At 41.2% G+C, this 21,026-nt stretch overlaps 1 protein-coding gene across 5 annotated transcripts in view; it reads right to left on the bottom strand.

Moving 5' to 3' along the window:
• HS3ST5 (heparan sulfate-glucosamine 3-sulfotransferase 5) overlaps positions 1-21,026 on the bottom strand; it is a 262,836-nt gene that overhangs the window by 7,661 nt on the left and 234,149 nt on the right. For 4 of the 5 annotated variants that reach the window (XM_015065381.3, XM_015065382.3, XM_053222357.1 and 1 more), the window contains one exon: positions 255-393. The exons of the other annotated variant lie outside the window; for it this stretch is intronic. In XM_015065381.3, coding sequence (XP_014920867.1) covers positions 255-361 — 107 coding nt within the window. In that variant the 5' untranslated portion in view covers positions 362-393. The remainder of the gene's footprint in view (positions 1-254; positions 394-21,026) is intronic. 5 annotated transcript variants of the gene reach the window in all.

The following is a 21,026-nucleotide window of genomic DNA, read 5'->3' as shown; positions in this document are numbered from 1 at the left end:
TTATCCCTTCTCTGAAAACAAATGTCAATGCACACAGAATACAAATGGATCTTGACGAACACCTTGGCTTGAGCAACTTGGATCTCTTTTTTTCAAAGGCTCAATAAATCAAAATCAATACTGCAGAAAAGCGTGTTTCTTGGGAATTTTGAGAGAGGAAAACAAATGGATGGATTTAAGATTATGTCCTAGGGAAGTGTAAATCAAGAGACACTTGAAGTCACATGGGCATGAGTATGTGTTTAATTACCTACCTATCCAAGCTCCCAACTCTGGCGACTAGATACAGGAGACTCCCAACGGCAAGGCTTCCCAGCACCAGGAGCTTCTGTCTCAGCCACGCCTGCTGTTTGAATAGCATGGCCCTCCATCAACCTTCAGGACTTCTGCAGCCTGAGAGACAAGGGATAGAAGGGGACTCATCAGTAGTCATCCCTAATAGGCTCTGTGGATTGTCACAAAGCCTTGGAGGGGTGGGAGTACAGGCTGTATGGGAAGTGATGTTTCATGAAGAAAAGATCCCATACCAACCTTAACTATGTTCATGATATAACAGGTATTTCCCAAAACTTGTGTTCCTTTTCCTGGCCCATGTTATAAGAGCAAATACTAAACTAGGGGGAAGAGGGGCACCTGGGTGGCTCAGTTGGTTGAGCAACCGACTTTGGCTCAGGTCATGATCTCGCAGTCTGTGAGTTCAACCCCCACGTCAGGCTGTGTGCCAATCAGTCAGAGCCTGGAGCCTCTCCAGATTCTGTGTCTCCCTTGCTCTACCCCTCCCCCACGCATGCTCTGTCTGTGGAATGTAGTGCATGATCTGGTGAGGAGGCTGGAGGAAGGAATCCCAAAAGAGGGAGATAAGAGCCATATTCATCCAACACACAGTGAATAAATATTTATGGAACGTGTCCTACGTGCTGTATTGTGTACCAGGTGCTAAAGAGATAGTGGGAAACATGGGAGTCTATGGTCTAGTGGAGAAGAGAGATATTGACTAGCAAACGTAGGATTCACATATATTCACAGACGGTAATAACAAAGGAACAGGATCCACTGAGAGAGAATAACAGGAGGAACCTATTCAGTCTTTGCTGAAGAAGTGACAGTTGGCCTGACACCTGAGGATGAGAAGCAAGGAGGACAGGGCAAGGGCAGAGGAACCAGCACGCACGAAAATAGTGCGGAGGAAAAATGCTTGGCCAGTTTGAGAAGCGAAGGAAGGCTGGCCTGGATGGACACAGGAGCTGAGGGTGGGGAGAGAAAGGGCTGAGGACAAAAGCAGAGAGGAGGCAGTAAGAAGGGTCTTTGCAAGGACTCGATGAGCCTGTGGTTACCACTTCGAACATCTTTCCTTGTGTGTAGGTAAGACGGGGAAGAGAAGGGAAAGAGGAAGCTCAGGAAATTCTCAGATAAACCCTATCTGAGTACAGCAGTGGGCTAGACCTGCTCACTGACGTACAAGAAGAAAAGGCGCTGAGCCCAGAATCTATCTGCTTTGCTCTCTTGACAGGGGGTTCTCTATCGGGAGCTTGCAGGAACTTTAGGAAATGCACACCTGCTACCACCTTCAGAGATTCCATTTTAATGGGTCTGAATTAATCTTGCATCGTGTGTGTGTGTGTGTGTGTGTGTGTGTGTGTGTGTGTTTTACAGTGGAGTGAATGACACACAAAACTTAGTCATTTTTTACTGTCTTGTTTTCCTCTTCAGATACGAAGTTTAGAAAACTCTCTCCTTAATTTCTTCCTGCTTTGCCTTCTGAGGCACAGGATACCTCCCTTATTTCTTAACATCTGGGGATATTATCCTTGCGCATTTCCTATGGCCCATATAGTCTGGTTATTCTTCCTCACCCAAGTTATTCTGCCCTCCCGTTTTTGGTTATTTGCTGACCCAGTCCAATCTCTTCTTGAAAGTGCGGGCCCCTCCTTCCGAGGCTCCAGCTTGGAGACTCAGCTTCCGTCCGTATTATTATTACTCCCCAGCAGCAGCCTCTGTGCCCTTCAGGCCAGCGTCCTTGCTGCCTCTCATCCCTCTTCGCTCTCATCTCTCTGCTTTTGTCAGCTTCCTCACTGGCCTGGAATGGCTTTCCTACATTTCCTCCAAGACTCTCAGATCCTGTGAATACCTTGCCGTGGAGGGTGATCCTGGTGGATGCGGATTTTGGAGGAGGAAATCCCAATATACTGCCCATTAGTGAGGAGGAGTGGGTCAGGCCCGTCGTGTCGGTAAGTATGGGAACAGAGGGTAACTGCTGGGCTTAGAGCTAACACGGGAGAGACATTTGCGTGTAGGGGGAGTAAGGCTGTGGAGCTACCTCATGGCTGCACTCTGCTCAAGGTTGGCAGGCAGGAAAGAAAAGGACTGAGGAATAATGGAGGCCACTGAGGAATTAGCCCAAGATTCAGGAGAATGCCACAACGAAGCTCTCAAGCTCTCTACTGCAATGCATGTGCCATCTGGTAAACAGTAGGTTATGAAACCAGACTGAGTAGGAGCCACAGTTTTTTCTACCGCCACTGAGGATCTTTCATTCTCAAAGGTTCCAATACTCCACCTATAGGCTGTCCTTTTAAAGTCCAGGAGGTTTTGCTCTGTGGGATAAGCTGTTCCAGCCAGTGCAGCTTATGCCTGAGATGCCTTAAATAGACCCCCTGGGGGTTTCTCTCTCTTTGGGAAACCTCATTCTTGACACATTTGTTTACACTGCCTCCTCTACTTGTGGCAGGCCCATTACACGCCCTCAAGTCTACTAGGGTGCTGAGGAGAACTAAAATTTTAATTCGAGCGCTCAGCTAATATGAATGAGTCATCCATGATGCAGTGCAAAGACCACTGGATTGGGAGTCAAAGACCCCCGAGTAACACTTTGGTTTACTTTGATAACTGAAACTCTCTGGGTTTGGGTATCCTCATCTGTACAATGAAGATAATGATGTCTGTCTGTCTCACGGGGTTGTGATGACATGAGCCTTCAGTAAGATAACGCGGGATAGAACTTAATGAGTGTCTGGGCACTTGACAAAAATGAAGCATAACAAATACCTTCGGGAGATTGATGTCGTTGTTCTTACAATGCATTTTAAAGAAGAAGAGAATGCAATTAGTGCAGTTCTCATTAATAGTATAATTGGATTGTGGAAAATGTAAGCCTATTTCTAATATAAATAACTTTCAATGGAAATTACTGTGAAATATGAGAATGGTAACACTATATTCTCTCCTCAAAGCAAGATGGCGAAGCAAAGAATTACCAAAAAGAGAGACAAAAAATGAACACTTATTGTGTTAGGCTGAAATCTCTTGGAATTTTTGAGAAATGCGGAAGCCAAATCAGTAGTTCTGAATAAATGTCCCAGGACATGGGAAGTGAAATCGCATTTTGTTCTGTAATCAGTCTCAGACTATATATAAACTAAGAGACAGTACCCTAGCATCCCCTGAATCAACCCTGCTCAGGGAACCAAAGGTACTTGGTGAATTTAACATTCGAGATGCCCCTTTGGTTTCCATCATGAAGTGCTCCAGGGTCTGTCTGAGTCTTAAAAGCTGGGAGTTGTTGCTCTTGGTCTGAGGATTCAAACCAAAGAGAAGCCACACCATCTAAGTTTTACCAAAAACAGTATTAAACTGGGAAGAAGGTTAAATGATCCAAAGTTCCTTCTTTTGGCTATGCCAACTTTAATGGATATTTTAAAAATCTTACATCACAGCAGTCATACTGGTAATAGGCAAGGTATATAAAATTTTTTTAAGGTTTATTATTTCTTTTTATGTATAGAAAAAGGTTAAAGACCTATAGTGACACAGAAGGCCCCCTTCATCTCCAGTTTTTAATCTCTCAGTGTTTTTCATTTGGTGTGCCAAGAACGGCACAATTATAGTTTCTCCAGACTACTAAAGCTTTCATAGACACGGTATCTTAGCTGAACAAAGCACAGTAGCTAAAGAACAGAGTACATGGCCAGAAACGACAAATTGTATAGACATCTGGCTGTTTCTTCAAAGCAGCACTAAGCAAAGAAAAGAAATGATTCCCAAGCTGAAACAAAGAAATAAGGGAACTCAGAAATAATAATAATAAAGATATGTTCAAGCGCTGCTCAAAAGCTGGTAGACATGGTTACCACAAGCCCCCGGTAGCAGTAAAAACAGTAACAGAAACAATAGCAGCGAAGTTCATTAAAAACAGCCAAACTCACAGAGCAGAATTATTCCAAGGAAAGCATAACTGTCTCCTGAGCATTAGCTCATTTAGTAACAGCCTTATGAAGTGGACGGGAACTACATTTATTGAGCATATGCTCTCTGTTACTTTCTCCCACATTTATCATCTCATGTTATACAACGGCACTGTGAAGTATTATCTATTTTATTTTTTCTGATGGAAGCCAAAGAGCAGAGAGATGAGCAGATTATTTACCCAAGGGCATGTAGCTGGTAAATGCAAAAGGAGAATTTAAATGCAGAATTATCTGACCCCAAAGAATGTGGCCCCTTGATTGCAATGCCACTCATAGAACTCTGGATGCTCACCTGGGAGACTCTTAATAAATACTTGTTCATTGATTGATGAGAGCAGACAAAACCACTTAACTCCACCCAAATTACCTGCCATTGAACTTGAAGTGGAAGATGGGGAGGTGAAAAAAAGTAAAAGAGGAAAAGAGTTTCCATGGAGGGGCAGGCAACAGGGGCATTTGGGATGGTTTGTACCTGATAAAACAAAGGAAAAATATTAGTAAGCGATGATAATGATGATGAAAATGAAAGGTGCTGTTCTTACAGAAAAGTAATGTTTTCAATACTTTACAAAGTGGTTTTCATATTCACTGTATCATTTCTTTTTCTTTTCTTCTGCTGGTTTTTTTTTTTTTTTGGTTGCTATATTACTTACAACTTTTTTTTATTCCCTTATAGTCCGTTTAGGTTTTTTTCTTGCATTGATGGAGAAGTGAGGTCATTTCTAACGTATAATGCCCTTCATTGATTATTTATTTTAAAATATGTACATGTATGTATTTCTAGTATAATTAACATACAGTGTTATATTAGTTACAGGTGTACAATATAGTGATTCAACGATTCCATACATTTCTCAGTGCTCATCCTGAAAAGTGTACTTTTTTTAAAAATTTTTTTAATGTTTATTTATTTTTGAGAGAAACAGAAAGAGAGAGAGTGCGCACGGATGAGCAGGGGAGGGGCAGAGAGGGAGACACAGAAACCAAAACAGGTTCCAGGCTCCGAGCTGTCAGCACAGAACCCGACATGGGGCCTGAACCCACGGACTGCGAGATCATGACCTGAGCCAAAGTCAGATGCCCAACCGACTGGGCCACCCAGGCACCACCTGATATGTGTACTCTTAAAACCCTTTACCTATTAACCCACTTCCCCCTACCCCACATCTCCTCTGGTAACCATCAGTCTGTTCTCTATATTTAAGAATCTGTTTTTTTTATTTGACTCTTTGTTTCTTTGTTTTGTTTCTTAAGTTCCACATACGAGTGAACTCATATGGTATTTATCTTTCTCTGACTTAGTATTATAGCCTCTAGATCCATCCATGTTGCACATGGCAAGAATTCATTCTTTTTTTATGGATAATATTCCATTGTGTATCTACACCACATCTTTTTTTTTTTTTAAGCTTATTTATTTTTGAGAGAGAGAGAGACAGACAGACAGACAGAACACGAGTGTGGGAGGAGCAGAGAAAGAGGGAGGGAGACACAGAATCTGAAGCAGGCTCCAGGTTCCGAGCTGTCAGCACAGAGCCCGACGTGGGGCTTGAACTCACCAACCACAGGATCATGACCTGAGCTGAAGTTGGAGGCTTAACCAACTGAGCCACCCAGGCACCCCTACGCCACATCTTTTTTTAAAAAAATGTTTATTTATTTTGAGAGAGAGGACGTGTGCAAGAGCAGGGGAGGAGCAAAATGAGAGGGAGAGAGAGAAAACCCAAGCAAGCTGCATGCTCAGTGGAGAGCCCAAAGCCGGGCTTGATCTCACAACCAGGAGATCATGACGTGAGCCAAAAGCAAGAGTTGGATGCTTAACTGAATGAGCCACCCAGGCACCCCAAAACCAGGCAAGTTCAAACTAACCTGCTACTCACCTGCTATGTGATCATGGGTAAATCATTTAACCTCCCAGATCTTTTTTTTTTTTTTTTTTTTTTTTTCCACCCAAGAAACAAAGGGCTTTCAAGGGATGAGTTCAGACCTTCTGGGTCTAAAGTTCTCTCAACCTAAGGGATTCCACCAGAAGACCACTAAATGAGTGTTCTTATAATGACAGATTAATATCTGAGGAAGTAAAGACAATTGCAGCGTGGGGAAGTTAGTGCCTGAGGTAAATCTCAATTTTTCTTATCACCCCCCAGTTTTAAACAGTTGGACCCCCTTCAAGATGGCTCTATCACATTACATTGCCGATCACCGTGAACACCAATCCTCTCGTTCTAAGACACGAAATTTCTTTGGAAAGATACAGACACTTCAGAAAGATTCTGCTGATTAGCTTTCAATTTGCCCAGCTGTCAGAGAACCCATAGGAATCACATTTTGAAAAAAATTAACCAAGGGCAGCTGAGGAAAATTGTCATAAAGAATTCGCTTTTCTCCTATTATAATGATCACATAAGAGAGCTGTAATGACAAAGAAACAAATGAAGAGGGGCGCAAGAACAAGGGCATGGAAAGGAGCGTTCTGCACGTGTCAAGTCGAATGTGGAGACAGGGTGTAGATTAAGAGGAAAATGGACACCATTTGTTAGTAGATTAGGCAGAAAATGTATCAGTCAGGATGCTCATAATTGCTCTATCAAATGGCTGAGGAAGCTATTTAGCTCTTTGTTTCTTCAGTTAACCATGAAGGGTCAATGTTAGAAATGAAAAGGAAAAAAGTTGATAAATTATACAGAACTGTAGAGCTTATGACTGCGCTGTGCTTAGCACTTACGCTCCGGGGAAATACTGCAGGAGTGGCATTGAGCAAATTCCAAATTTTCAAATGCGTTCTCCATTTCTCCCCTCCATTCAGCTTTTGATATCATGCATACATAATTTATCACACACAGCTACCATTATTGTGTTAGCTTGAGTAGTCCTCTGGCTCTCTGTCTGCAGGAAGATACTCATTTTGCATTTGTAATTATCGAACTTAAAAGGAGCCAGTTAATTCTGCTTCTGTTCAGGGGTCTCATTTAGTAGGATGATGTCTTAAGGAAAGAGATGGGAACTGAATTTTATTTTGGCATAGAATTCCAATTAGTCTTAATCTCAGTATCTCATTGCTATATGTAACTAATGTTTATAGAAGAAGGGTGTTTTTCCCACTAAAGTTTCTTTTGGCTTCATTAAATGGTTGTTGGAGTTTAATAAATCGTCCTGTTGGCAAGTTTAGAGGTAGAATCTTTCCCTCTCTAATCTTGTGTTTATATAGGAAAGTGTAAGTGGGAGAGGTGACCAGTATACAGGCATTTTAAGTTAATATACATCGTCCAAGCAGGTCATTCCAGTACTTTAGGCTCATGCTGTTAAAAAGGTCAAGTTAACTGGATAAGCTCGGCCTTGTATAGCCAAAGTCAATTTTATAGTAATATTAGTTCTACTTGTCACACCCAGTAAAATCAAGTGTAATATTCTGTACCCGACAGAAAGTCAATTTCCAAATCTTATTTCCTTTCTCACAAATGTCTTGTTTTTGGTGAGGATCAAAGAAATAATGTACATAAAATGTCTTTTAGTGCCATAACTAAATTAAAATATGGTGGTATTTTTATCATTAATTTTTATTTGATTGGAGTGCTGATTAAATGTTCTCTGCAGTGACTTTTCCTCTCTTTTAATCTCCATAATACTGAGCTATATATTTCTTTTATAATGACTGAAAATGATACTGATTTAACATTAAACATTAAAAAAATTTTTTTTAATGTTTATTTATTTTTGAGAGAGAGAGAGAGAGAGAGAGAGAGAGAGAGAGAGAGAGAGAGACAGAGCACAAGTGGGGGAGGGACAGAGAGAGGGAGACACAGAATCCGAAGCAGGCTCCAGGCTCCGAGCTGTCAGCACAGAGCCCGACGCGGGGCTTGAACTCACGGACCGTGAGATCAATGATCTGAGCTGAAGTCGGACGCGCAAACTACTGAGCCACCTGGGTGCCCCGGTACCCACTTTATTGAGACATAATTCACATACCATGCAACCCACGCATGTAAAAGTATACATTCAATGGATTTTAGCATACTCAGAGTTGTGCAACCACCACTTGTCAATTGTAGAACATGTTTCCCACCCTGGAAAGAAACACTGTCCTGGAGTGGCCCCCACCTCCCCTGCATCCCCATCTCTCCCCTTAGCCCTAGGCAACCACTGATCCACTTTTGCCTCACTCTGCCTTCTTGCATCTCATTTTCCTTTTGCCAGAAGTACAATTTCCTCCCATTCCGAAAACACAGGTTGTGACATTTCGTATCGAAGGCGGAAATATTTTCCTCAATTTTTTTCTTCCCAGAGGGAAAAAGAGGTCGTACTTCTTTCTTTTCGCTGTTTTCTCCATTAAGATGATCTAATTTCTGAAGGATTTGTTAGCTGTTGAGCCCACGAGTGACTTGAAACTTAGTTTAAAAGAATACAGTACTAAAATGTTCTCTTCCAAAATTCGTCCTTTTTCAAAACAGGTTTTAGGATGTTTAGTGTTCAGTAAAGAGCTCTTGAGCTAGTAATCACCTCCAGAACAAAAGAACACAGGCGCTGGTAAAGCAGTCAGCACCAGGAGGCACCAGGGCCATGTGCTCCGATGTCATCATAAAGCTCTCGTTTATGGAGTGGTATTAAAGAACAAAATTGGACACTAGCTAACGGTGGTAAAGACAGATTTTATTCAGTGCTATTACTGCAGCAGGGGAGACACCTCACTATAGACCTGAGCTCCACTCTGATTGGTAGAGGTGACTGGGAGTTTAAAGGGGGGGATGAGGGAGTGCGGACGGAAGGGCCCTAGCAGAGTCAGGAAAGTGAAAAATTACGGAGTGGGAAGGGGTTGGTCACTTTGACGAAGCCATCTGGGTTTGTTAATCGGTGCTTTTACCGGGAGGCAAAACACGCTTCTTCTATCTTCAGGACAGGAGGTAGTTTTGCAAATGGGAACAAGGCACCCAGCATACGCACCCCAGGGACTGAGAGGCACAAGGGTGAGAGCTATCCCTCTCTGAAGGTCTGCATTTCTGGGTCCTTAAGGAGACAGGTGTGGGTGGTAGATGTATATCTCAAAGGGTCAAGAGAAAGTCTTTATAATGATAAGTTTTCTAAAGTAACTGCTTTAAGAGGGAGTTCATGGGCACATGGCAGGTTTGGGCAGGAATAAACAGTAAATTCCACTGACAGCCCCGAGCTGTTGCGGGCAGGCAATTTTAGGAGGGCTGGGGTCACCTTAGGCATATGGCCTTAGGCTGCCAGAAGCTTGCTAGAGTTTGTGCAAGTCTTTCAGTGTGTGTGTGTGTGTGTGTGTGTGTGTGTGTGTGTGTTTGTGGTGGAGGGGATGGGAGTGGAGGGTAGACCAAGTCATTAGTGCTGTGTGTCTGCAATTCTTACAGACTAAGGTTGAGGCCTCAATGACAAGAGGGCTCCAGGGAACCTGACTGGAGTTTAGTCAAGGAGAGAGTCTTTGTCCGTGCCTACATGTGGTAGGTAATGGGTCACGTGCTAAGCACTTGTATGAATCCTATGGATTTTTTGATTGCCAAATCAACACAAAAGTTTCAAAATTCTCTCAGATAATCATTAAGAGTAACAGTGGTGGACATTACGTATTGGGCACTTAGTATCCAGTCACACTAAGTTAATATTTAAGTATTAAGTACTTAACCTACATGATCGCTTTTAATGGCTCTGTGAAGTTGGTTAGTGTCATACTCATTTGCCATTTAAAGAAATTTGCCTGGGGCGCCTGGGTGGCTTAGTTGGTTAAGCAACTGCCTTCGGCTCGGGTCATGATCTCACGGTTTGTGGGTTCGAGCCCTGCGTCGGGCCCTGTGCTGATAGCTCAGAGCCTGGAGCCTGCTTCCGATTCTGTGTCTCCCTCTCTCTCTGCCCCTCCCCCACTTGTGCTCTGTCTCTCTCTCAAAAATAAATAAACATTAAAAAAAAAAAAAGAAACTTGACCAAGTGGCAGAGTCAAGAATCTTATTGTTTCTAAGCCTGGGCTCTTAACAGTTATATTATTTTAGTTTCAGCTTGATTATCATCTTAGCCTGAATTTTCCCCTCACTAATTAGAGACAGTTTTATTATTGTTATTGTTTATACAATAAACATTTGGATCATTACCTTTCATTTGAAATAGAATTGCCTTTAGGAAAAGTCTTTAGGTGAAAATTCACTGGCTTTGTGTTTAAATATGAACATCTTTTTTCACGCTTATTTTTACAAGGAAGACTGGGTATAGAATTCAAGGGAGGTGGTTATTCTCTTGAAGCACGTTCTATTAAATATATTAATACTGCTGTCTTCAGTTTCCATTGGTGCTGATTCAGAATTGACAATCAAGCTGTTCTTCTCTTTTAAAAATTTTTTAAAAATGTTTTTATTTATTTTTGAGAGAGAGAGAGAAACAGCATGAGTGGGGAAAGAGGCAGAGAGAAAAAGAGAGACGCAGGCTCCAGGCTCTGAGCTGTCAGCACAGAGTCTGACACGGGGATCGAACTCATGACTGTGAGATCATGACCTGAGCTGAAGTTGGACACTTAACCAACTTTTCACTCTGCTTTTAAGATCTTCGCTTTCACTTTGGTGATCTGTAGCTTTACTGTAGGTCTTAGTGTAGAAGAAACCTTTTCATTTATCCTAATTGGGATTTACTAGGTTTCCTGGTTCTCAGAATTCATATATTTCAATAAATTTGGGAAAAAAAATAGGAATCGTTATCACATTGAGTATTCCTTTTTTATGTTATTTCTACTACCTTCTGAAACTCTTGATAAGATTTATGTTAAACCTTCTCATTCTATTCTCTATAACTCTTAACTTACGTTTTATATTTTCTACCCGTTTGGACAGAATTCTAGTTCATTTCTTTTTCTTTTTTCTTTTCTAGTTCATTTCTTAAGACTTATCTCCCAGTTCGCTATCTTCACTGTATCTAATCTTTTGGATAGTACATTCACCGCATTTTAAATTTCAATGATTGCATATTACTTTCTAGAATCTAATATTGTTCAAGTAGGGTTGGTTATTTTTTATGGTCTCATGTTCCCTGCTCTTATTTCCAAGCTTTTGGTAGATTTCATTAAACATAGCTATGTTATACTCTGTGTTGACAATCTCATTATCTGAGACCTTTGGGTTTGTTGTTTTACTCATAACGTCTTATTTCCTTGTTTGTTCTGTGATTCTCATTCTGGGTTGTTCATTTTCCAAGGAATTTTATTTTTTGGTACTCTTTGAAGCCTGGGTTGAGGTTGAGTTTTCCGAAGGAATTACAAATTTGCTGCTGCAGTTGCCAGAGGGCATGGTCCTCTGGGATCCTGCTTGGGGATTTTGGGACCACACATGTAGGATGAACTAGAACCCCACACTCCAGAGAGAACCGGTTTGTGATTGTCAATCTTCAGGGAGTTCTGTCCTTTTACACTGTGCCAAAATTGATTTCCTTGTGGAATATTTGGGCTTACTTCTAATTCATTCTTACAATGGCAGTACAATCCTCTAGAATACTATTTTTATGACTGTCTTGCTTTAGACTCCTTGCACTGATCACTTCTTGTGATTTTTCTCACAGCTGAGCCTGCAAAACCATCAAAGTGGAAGAAAAAGGATTCTAGAGTTTGGTAGAAATTCTCAGAGTAATCCTCACTTTGGAACTCACTCGCCAATCAGGTTTCCCAATTTTATCTCACTCTGGGGCTCTGGTCCTTCCTTACTTTCAAGTAGCCATATAGATATAATTATATACTTACAGGATAGACATATCCTTTAGCTATTTCAGCATACATTTTAGTTATTTCAGTAGCAAGTGGGATACAGAGTATCTGTTTGACCATCCTGTCAGAAATGAAAGTGTCTTTTATTTTATTCCTTTTCCCTTAAACTCACATACAGTTTTAGCCCACCTACTTAATCACCCAGCCAGGAGAAAATCGGTCCCTTCACAGACATTCACAGAAATTTTATTTGTTTCATCAGGTAAAGTGGCCCAAACAGCTTCTTTCAATTTACAAAGAAAAGAAAATGGATCCATCTGAAATGTACTCTGACAAGATGGTAAAGGGCACTGTAGGCAGGGAAGGATTTTTCCCGTCCCCCATGACCTTCGCCCCGATGTTATTCCTGAGATTATGTTTTGCAGACTGCAATTACGGTTGCTAATCAGTTGACCACAGGATAAGGAAATCATTTAGGTGGGCCTAATGCAATTAGGCGAGCTCTTGAAAAGCAGGAAGTTCTCTTCGGCTGGTAGCTTAGAGTGCAAGCAAGACAAGGATTCAACATGCTGTTGCAAGCTGGAAGATGTAAGGACTTGGAGAGCAGCCCCCAGGAACTGAGAGTGACTTCTGGCCAGCAGCCAGAAAGAACAGGTGACCTCATGCCTACAACCACAAGGAACTAGATTCTGCCAATCACAACAATGAACTTGGCAGCATATTCCTCCGCACCATCTCCAGATAAGAGCCCAGTCAGGCTGACTTCAAGGCTTGATTTCAGCCTTGTGAGATGCTCCACAGACAATCCAGTTGAACCACCTGGACTTCTGACCTACAGACCTGTGAACTAATAAATGGGTGCTGTGTTATGTTACTGTGTTGGAAGTCTTTTGTCATGCAGCATTAGAAAACTAATACAGGCATATTTCTCCATCATCTGTAGCTTTTAGAAAAAAAAAAAAGCAGTGGTGATTTTCCCCTGAAGCTTTCTTCTCACTGCCAAATAGCAAAAGCTCACCTCCAAGAGATACATTGTACCCCTAACAATGATAGCTCGTATGCTCCAACTTTGAACCCAGACGATAATGCAACTGCGTTTGCTATTGGCCAGAAAAGGTCAATTTAGTGAAGTGTCGACTACTTTTCAGCGAAAAGGCAGATCATGACATCTGACACTAAGTCAGTACTCTTGAGTTATAATGTGCAAGCTACTGTCTCCATATGACTCTCTTCGAAGCCGACCCTTTTTGCGTTTGTTTTTCAAGCCAAAGCCTTGTTGCCCAACACACCTGTGGGCTCTGGAAGTGACTTCTCTCCCCTATGATGCTCGAGGTCTCTGTAGCACAGTGAACACTACATTTAGCTAGAGGTTGACCTTCCCCCACCCCCAATTTCTCTTTCACCTTTCCATCTTCATTTAAAAAAAAATTATTTAGGGGCGCCTGGGTGGCTCAGTCGGTTAAGCCGCCGACTTCGGCTCAGGTCATGATCTCGTGGTCCGTGAGTTCGAGCCCCGCGTCGGGCTCTGGGCTGACCGCTCAGAGCCTGGAGCCTGTTTCGGATTCTGTGTCTCCCTCTCTCTGACCCTCCCCCGTTCATGCTCTGTCTCTCTCTGTCTCAAAAATAAATAAACGGTAAAAAAAATAAAAGAAAATAAATAAAAAATTATTTATTTATTTATTTAAATATTCACTTATTTTGAGAGAGAGAGAGCGTGCGCACACCGGCAGGGAAGGAACCGGGAGGCAGGGAGAGGGAATCCCAAGCAGGCTCCTCACTCAGTGCAGAGCCTGATGCGGGGCTTGATCCCACTAACTATGAGATCATGACCTGAGCCAAAGTCAAGAGTTCGATGCGCACCTGATGGGGCCACCCAGGCGCCCCTCCAGCTACATTTCCTGTGATACGCCCACACAGACCCTAACTTTGGCAAATATTCATTGTTTCCAAGACATGCCAGGTAGTTTCCTAATTTTTCTCATGCTCTTCCTTCTGCTCTCCTATTTGTACTTGCAGACACTGTGCTTATCTCTCAATATTCAGCTCAGGTGACACTTCCCCCAAGAATCTTTTCTAGATTCTTCCAGGCAGAATTGTATATTCTCTCTTTTGTGTTCCCAAAGCATTCAAAAACACTTCTTGCGCTTTGTTGTGTAAATGTCCACTTTCCCCATGTTATTGCTAAATTACTGTCTTACAACTGTGTGTATTTATATATATGTGTGTGTATATATATATACACATATATATGCCATCTTTGGGGGTGTATATATATATATATATATACACACACGCATGTGTATTTATATATACGTGTATATATATATATACACACACACACACACACACATATATGCCATCTTTGGGGGTCTATATATATATACATACACACACGTGTGTGTATTTATATATACGTGTGTGTATATATATATATATATAGACCCCCAAAGATGGCACAGTTCATTATTAGATGTTTGATCCACATCTGTTAAATTGAGGATCAAGTCTAGTGAGATAAGCAAGATAATCAGGAATACTGCTTTTTCTTTAACTGTGTGAATTGGCCTATGGCTTGTTACTTTCTGCTTCAGTTGGATTGTGTAGGCTTGACATTTCTCTCAACCGTGTGTACTCGGTGAGTTGACCACCACAGTCTCCTCAAACCCAGGTAATTTCAACAAGATCAATCTCCCTGTCTTCCACATACATGCATACCTACTCCCTCCATTCCTACATCCTAAAACTTTATTCAGCTGCCAAAGAAATTGCTTTCACCGAGCCACCCTCCATCTCAAAACCCAGCGGTAACTCTCTGTAGCCTGAAGCTGTACTGCACAGTATGAGTCACTAGTCAGCAGCCATAAACACAACTTGAGACGTGATGAAAGGGTTAAACATCAATGGGTTTCAAAGGCATGGTATAAAAAGAATACAAAATATCTCATTAAAAATGTTTTATTTTGTGTATGTGTTAAGAAGATATTTTGCTTATACTGGGTGAAAGGAAATGTGTCACTAAAATTAATTTCATCTGTTCTTTTCATCTTTTTTAATGAGGCCACGGAAGTTTCAAAACTATATATATATATATATATATATATATATATATATATATATATATATGGCTTGCATTACACGTTTTTAGGCAGTACTAGCCAAGGGCATAATGTTCTAGCACCTGAACTTGGCATTTTGATTTACATATGGCCTCATCTCTCCTGTCTCACACGTGAAATGTCCATCATAGCCAGTATTTTTTCAGAAACCCTATCTTTCTTCTTTTCCTCTGCCCATACCTTATTCTTTTCTTTCATTTTGCTTACCAAAATTCTATTCCCTCTTCCAGGCTCATATTTGCTCCACTGTCTATGAGAAACCTTCTCTGGTCCTATTAACTGAAGATTTTTCTTTTTCCTTCTAAAGGTAGGATTCTGATATGTTATAATTTGTGAATATATTTTGTCTCTTAGGACAGGGGCTGTTTAACATGCCTATCTGTGTATATATGCGTCCACAAACAGCATAGTGTCTTTCCTCAGTGACTCTCAAAAAATGTGTGATGCATACATCGAATGGGGGAATTTTATTTAGGAGATAGATTTTTGTCTATATACATATATATGTGTATATATGTACTGACATGTTTATGTGTATGTGTGTGTATACTCACAAATTATTTCATAATTTAATGAAGAGGGAAAGATCACCATGAAGACTCTTTATTCTTCGGAGAAGAATAAAGAATTGAAAACCCACAGAGAAAAAAGACTCAGCACATGACAACTGGAAGAGACTGCAGAGAGCATGACGCCCATTTCCTTTGTTTCACAGATGACAGAGTTCCAGCTGGAGAAGTTGAGAGACCCTGCTAGATATAAGCCACGTGCGAGGTAGACTGCGGTGCCTTTGTGCTCAGTGCAGGACCTGACACTTAGGAGTCAATAAACATTGGCCCAACGAATGAATGAATGAACAATGCAAGGTAAGTGCACCTAGTGAACTGAAATGAGACTCTACATCTGATTCAGAGTAGCAAGATTTCCACTCTACCACACAGAGAGGGGAAGGCAAGTCGGCAAGCCATAGGGAGCCTTGCTTCAAACATTCTTCTTAGCCAACCATTAAATTAGCCACTTAACAGGTTTTCTGACCATAGCATCTAGGCATATGTGGATTTAGAAGAGTAAATGATATCTTCCCTTCCTGTTCAGATGACCCTTCCAAGTGGGTGGTGTTTATCTTGCTGCTCTTGAGACTATGTGCTTTCAGCAATTTTCAAAATAGCAGTGGTGGGTTTTCATTGATTTCCCTCATCCTTTCTTGTCCTGGTCCCTTTGGTGCATTTGTGACTTGGTATTTTACAGAGCACTCCTCTCACATATATCATATCCTAAAATTCTCAAAGCGAACTTACTAGGTGTCATTAGCACCCACACTTTGAAACGTGGAACTCAGAGGAGTTAAACTGATCAAACATCACACAGCTAAGAAGTGACGGAGGTGTATGTGTCTTTTTTTTTTTTTTTAATTTTTTTTTCAACGTTTATTTATTTTTGGGACAGAGAGAGACGGAGCATGAACGGGGGAGGGGCAGAGAGAGAGGGAGGCACAGAATCGGAAACAGGCTCCAGGCTCTGAGCCATCAGCCCAGATCTTGACTCGGGGCTCGAACTCATGGACCGCGAGCTCGTGACCTGGCTGAAGTCGGATGCTTAACCGACTGCACCACCCAGGCGCCCCAGTGTATGTGTCTTTTATATCGTTTGCAAATGTTCTGATTGCTTCCCCTATTATTTTCCATTATTACTTATGAAGAAGAATGCCTGTCCTCTATAGCTGGGGCAAGAGGTATTATTTGAGGCACAAACAGAAAGAAGCAGTTGGTCAACATCATGACTTTAGCTTTACCAGTTAATTTCTTATTCTTCAGAATATTCTCTTTAAAACACAGCAGCTGGGGTTTAGTATGAATGGAAAGAAAATAATCTTAATCGCTTTATCTAATATAATAGTAACCAGAATAACTGCTAAATTGACTCCCCCAAACTATACTGGGGGCGGGGTCTTCCTGCTATATCTCTGAAACTCCAGTGATGGGGAGATAGTTATTGACATTTTTTTGGGAACCCTGTACTTGTGGAATTTCCCTTTTGCTGAAGATTAGGAGACTTGTGAGAGCTTGCAGCTTTTGAACTGTGGGGCTTAGGCTTTAATGATTTTTCTTTTTCAAAAAAGAAGGTGAAAAGAATGTGGGCTCTGATTTCAAACAGAATAGATAAGTAGGACAAAATTAATCAATAGATCTTAGTTGAGGTTGTTTACACAGGATATCTGTGCATCTTACACATTTTCCATCTGTGTAAGGCAATTTGCTTGCTGTTGTTTAGATGTGACTGACACAATCTGACAATCTGGTTTATGAGCGTATTTTGTAAGTAATTGTATGTAAAATGCCAACAACATGTTTCCCACCTAGATCACAGCAAGGGGACTTATTCTAAAGCTGTAAATGAATGGCCCCAAGGTTCCTCCTCCCCTCCGCCCTCCATCTCTCCTGCCTTTTCGTCCTTTCTATTCTTATCTTGGACCTACTCATGAAAACAAAATTTAGAATATCATATATTATGGGAAAACTTGTACTCATGCATATTATCATAGGTATGCTGTGTTCTACCATTTTGTTTGGGAAGCTGGAGTAAATGTCAACTGTACCCTGATGGTGCAGCCCTGCTCTTCCCATCCCCCCCACACTTCCCTTCTGGGTAGGATAGAAAGATTGAAATAAGTGCCAACGAAGTAAAATGAAGCAGTTCCAAAACACGTGGACGTACACTATGAAACCTTAGTGTCTCTTTATAGGAAGACGCTACGAAATGAACAAGAAGTAAATAATGAGGCATCTTGCTAATTAAACTGGACATGATGAACATCGCTGCACCTGAAACTCAGCTTCTTTGTGGAGTCCTGTTGAATGTAATCTACTATTTCCCTAGTGTCCACGTGTCTTGCTATTTCAAGAATGTTTGTGTCAAGTTTTTGTTACAAATGCTGATACTGAGTTATTTAGGGGAAACAAGTCACAAATACTTTCCATGTGGGAGAAAATAAGTATTGCTTCCATTTCAGGGGGCCTGGTTATAGCACCACTTTCTATTTCAGTCCTTATTTATTTTCCAATTCTTCAGGGATTGGGTAGTATTTAACAATGAGATAAGCAGTGCTCCAATGTCTAATTAAGATTTTCTTGTAGGATTAATAAGTCGTGTTTCATTAGCTCTGCTGCACTAGAGGTGTTAATCTTCACCTTGGCATTCTAATCTTGAAATAAGTTTGTGGATCAAGTATTGAAGTATTGAGAGGAGTTGAACAAACAGTTTGATTAAAGCCACCAAATGTTGTGATGCCAGTCCCATATTATTGATTCAAATACATCTCTCTACATGAAATGCTTAACGTCTTTTCAAATGTAGAAGCAATGGTCTAGATTGACCATTGGAGGAAGCCACCACCTTGGCCTTCCCCAGCAAAGAATGTAGTAAGTATCTGCATATTTCCGGAATCGCCTTTGTTTCTATGATGGAATTTTTTTTTTTTTTTTTTTTTTTTTTGCACATGGGGGCAAAGGCAAAGAAGGCAGAGCACAGCTGCCTTGAAGAGCTTTTGTCGGTTTTCTGGTAGAGCCGAGCAGGTCATGCCGCAGATTTTGCCACGCACATTTGCTGGCAACGTTCTGAGACGAGTGGGCTCATTGACACAGAGACGTGGCGGACGGCAAAACGATTTACCTGCAAAGTCTAACTCAGTTAAAACCATCCTGGAGTTTTCTCTCTATTTTTCAAAACTGCGGTGACTGAATAGGCAGAGAAGTGGTTAGCGGAGAAGAACTTAAAAGCCAAGTGTACTCTCCTTGATCCTCAGTTGTACCTTTGTAAAATTACAGAGTTGGGCTAGACCATCTCATAGGTCCTTCCATTTTCAAGATTTATAGGGCTCTTCCTTTGGCGATACAATCCATGCCTCGCTCCAGGAAGCCAAGCCTTTGTTCTTAGTAGTGAATCACACACGGTGCATCACACATAGTGGGTGCTCGATAAATAGTTGTTGAATGAGTGAATACATGAAGTGGGGCCTTGAGATGCATTGTAAAAGCAACTGCTGTCTGACTCTTTATAATGAGCTTAGCAGTGGGAAGCTTCTCCTCAAGGAATTCATAATATCATTGGGGAAATTAGCTTAAATAATTGAAACTTAGCAAACCCACAGAGTAGTCTGTGACAAATGGCACAATGTGTGAAGCTGACTGAAAGGATTGCAAGAGCTTAGAGAAGGTCCTGCAGATCGCAGATACAACTCGGTAGCCATTTTGGTTTTGGCAGAGGGCAAAAATAAAAAAAATAAATAAATGATAAAAACGAACCAGTATACACTTGCTGGATGCCAAGTATTTCAATATATATATTTCATGTAAATTAAATTAAAAGCATTTAATTTATACGTCTAATCATTATGAAGCCATAAGATTGGTACGATCACCCACATTTTGTAGATAAGTGAACTAAGGCTTGAGGAGGCTGAATAACTTGTCCAAGGTCACACAGCTAACAAATGATGGAAGAGGGATTTGAATCCAGGACTGACTGGCTTTAAAGACCATGATCCTCCACATGCATCTAGCTGTCTGGATAGGAAGTACATGGGGTACATGGGAAGCTGGGTCTCTTGCAGAATGCTGCCTCTCTTATCGAGCAATTGTCTTACCAAGTAGGTGAATACGCATCTGGCTTACCCTCTTTGCTTACCTCATCCCTATCGAGTCCAAGAAAACCCTCACACATGAGCTCTCTTGACCCTCTTTGTTTTCTTGGATACTTTTTGTCTGCCCCTTTCTGCTTGTCTTGACTTGACTCTTGGTATTTACATTTGTCCAGGCTCACCAACCTGGCTTGGCTTTGGGGATTGGTTTTAACTTCTTGGAAGTGATAACATCATTGCTCGTTATGCCTACCTTTTTCTAACCTTCTGGCTCTGCCTTGTCCACTGTCTTTTGAGTTATTTTATGCATTTGTTGTGTCTTTTTTTTCCTATCGTGTACATCTGGCTTTCCCCTCATTCTTTACCTGGGGTCCCCATCGTTCAATGTCTATTCATTGTACTTAGGGCAGGCATGATGACATGGTTTGAACAATCCTAGCTGAGGGTACAACAAAAGCAGTGATACGGAAACAGGAACAAGCCTGCCTTGTGCAGTGAGCAGGAGGGCATTATTTGGAGGGGTAAAGACGGTCTGCACTGAAGAACGTAAGTAAGATTGAATGGAAGGTATATTAGATGACAGATCTTTTAAAAGCCAGATAGGAGTGTATATAGGTGCTAGTGTAGGAAACAGAGCAGCAGCACAAATGATTGAAAAAAACTTCTTGTTACAAGTTGTTTTTATAGAAGAAGGATCCAGTCTGGAAAGTACTGACTGAGAGGGGAGGAAATATTCGAGTAAGGACACCAGAAAGGAGGCTGATGCTGATTTATCCAGACATGATGCAGTAATGACTCCCTCCCAGGGAGGGGTGTGAATGAGGAAAAAGGGGTGAGTAGAACAGGTATTTTGAAGAAAAGGTAATTAGAAACTGGAAAAAGACTGGATATAATATAAGGCATTTTAGGATTGTCTTTAGTTTTCAAAAAATCTTGTTTTTTTGAGAAGTTCAAGAAGAGGTGCCCCCCAAAAGGATTTAAAGTCAGTTCTAATGCTTCCCTAAATATTCATGTCAGTCAAACTTCAGCATGGACAGGAAGCAACTATCAACCCTATTTAATGTCATTTAGCAAGAAGTGTTCTTGGATTTTGCTCATTTAGATTTTCCAAACCATGACCTGAGGTTTTTCAGAGGCATATTAAGACCACGTTTTTATAGATGTATAATATAGCACCTTCTGAATGGGTGCTAAAGATCAGAAAGAATGGAGTTATACCTTCCCCCCGCCCCCCTTTCTATTGCACATACTTTCAGGACACATATGCTTATTCTTATAATCCTAAGCCACTGTATTCATGGCCAAAGTTCAAATATAATGGAATTTCCTTGAGTGGACAGCTG

Source organism: Acinonyx jubatus, chromosome B2, assembly GCF_027475565.1.
Source record: "Acinonyx jubatus isolate Ajub_Pintada_27869175 chromosome B2, VMU_Ajub_asm_v1.0, whole genome shotgun sequence".
Classification (NCBI taxonomy): domain Eukaryota; kingdom Metazoa; phylum Chordata; class Mammalia; order Carnivora; family Felidae; genus Acinonyx; species Acinonyx jubatus.
The sequence above is the reverse complement of the archived record's forward strand: the minus strand, read 5'-3'. Positions and strand labels throughout refer to the sequence as shown.